At 60.9% G+C, this 1,799-nt stretch overlaps 1 protein-coding gene across 2 annotated transcripts in view; it reads left to right on the top strand.

Moving 5' to 3' along the window:
- The first annotated feature begins 685 nt into the window (after window positions 1–685).
- The window catches only part of E2F3 (E2F transcription factor 3), a 96,882-nt gene continuing 95,768 nt past the window's right edge, over window positions 686–1,799 (top strand). For both annotated transcript variants that reach the window (XM_069092492.1, XM_069092493.1), the window contains exon 1: window positions 686–1,148. In XM_069092492.1, the coding sequence (XP_068948593.1) occupies window positions 768–1,148 (381 nt within the window). In that variant the 5' untranslated portion in view covers window positions 686–767. The remainder of the gene's footprint in view (window positions 1,149–1,799) is intronic.

Consider the following 1,799-nt stretch of genomic DNA (forward strand, 5'->3'; position numbering starts at 1 on the left):
TCGCACAATCCACTGATCCCGGCATCTCATCCTAGGTCAGCAGCGCTGGAGGGGCGGGGCGGGAAAGGGGTGGGACTTGGACCGGGAGGGGTCTTCTGGGCGGGGTGAACTGAAGCCACGAAAGGCAAAGGGAAAAAAAGCCTACTTAATTAGCAACCAATAGAAGCTACGTATGCAAATCAAACCCCTGTCGCCTCGGTAACCGTGATGCACCTTGGCCAATGAGGGCTTAGAAGTCCCTGGATGGACTCCGTGATTGGGGATGGGGAGGGGGGTGAGGGGACCAATGAGCTGTGGAGACTGCCAGGGGCCGGCTACTGGGCGGGGGTATGCAGATGTGATTTGAAAAGCCGGCGGGAAATCCGAGTTTCGCGGGAGGACCTTGGCGCGTAAACCGTATCCCTTCATTCATTGTCAGCAGCAGCTTCCTGGAGCCATTTTTCAGCTGCCGGCCGCAGCACCGGGGCTGCCGCCGCCTCCTCGCAATCCGTTGCATCGGCCGCCCCCGCCGCCTCCATCCCCCTTCACGGTCCGATATCTGTGCTGCCGAGACCCTCCTCTCTCCGGAACCCTGAATATTTTTGGCCCCCGGGGCCGTGCATTGCGGAGAAATAAAAAGAAAAAAGAGAGAAAGGGGGCTTGGAAGCGCCTCGGCGGGGAGGAGAGAAGGCGGAGAAACCGGGAAACTCCGACTGAAAATAATAAAGAAATTGAAAAAAAAAACATTATAAATAATTAGAGCAATAAAAAAAGAGCACGCGCAAGAGATGAGAAAGGGGATCCAACCCGCCCTGGAGCAGTTCCTGGTGACCGCCGGGGGTGGGGAGGGGGCGGCCGCGGTCGCTGCCGCTGCCGCCGCTGCTGCAGCCTCCATGGACAAAAGGGCATTGCTGGCCAGCCCCGGCTTCCCCGCCACCGCCGCCCCCGGCACTTACATCCAGATCCTCACCACGAACACTACTACCACCTCCTCCTGTTCCTCCCTTCAAAGTGGGGGTGCTGCCGCCGGCCCCCAGCACACTAACATCCCCGGCGTGGAGCAAACCGCCGGCAGCCTCCTCTACTCCACCCCGCACGGACCCTCCAGCCGAGCGGGGCTGCTGCAACAGCAACCAGCCTTAGGACGAGGCGGCGGTGGCGGCCCTCCGGTAATTACCCCCCCACCCCCATCCATCCTCCACCCCCACCAACCTTCCCAGGCCGCGATGGGATAGGCATATGGGCATGTGCAGGACTTGGGGTGGAGTACGGGGGCATCTCCGCTCTCCTCGACCCCCTAGAGTACTAGGGCTTGGGGGGCCGCATTGTTGGGCTTCGGCTCTTGCCCCAGAAGGGCAGGGATTTATTGTTAAGGACTCAGTCCCCTTGTATCCCCGACTCCACTCTTGGCTCCTACTGCCCGCGGAGCATCGTGGATCGCCTTTGCACCAACGACGTGAAATACGGGAAAACTTTTCGCGCCCCCTCCCCCAGATCTTTTCGGTCTTCACTTTTTCCCTAACCCCTACCCCACCCCCCCAAAACCCGAAGCTTCCTCTTTCTCAGGGCGTCGGAAGGGGTCACGCCCCGGATGAAGAAGAAGTTGGGGGGAAGGGAGCAGATAAGTGGGGGGGGGGGGGGAAGGGGGCTGTTGCAAGAAGAAAAATTGAGGGAGGTCTGGGACATTGACAAGACACTTGTCCAGCTCACACCACCCCTGCCGGGCCCTCGGGCCTGTAGCCTCATTTGTGATCAGTGGCTCCCGGAGCGGCCTGGAGTGGGTGGGGGGGCTCCTGGTGGAAGGTGGGGGGGGGGGCGCT

This window comes from Petaurus breviceps, unplaced genomic scaffold, assembly GCF_028583685.1.
Source record: "Petaurus breviceps papuanus isolate PSGF00001 unplaced genomic scaffold, PetGlider_PUasm1.0 190, whole genome shotgun sequence".
Taxonomy (NCBI): domain Eukaryota; kingdom Metazoa; phylum Chordata; class Mammalia; order Diprotodontia; family Petauridae; genus Petaurus; species Petaurus breviceps.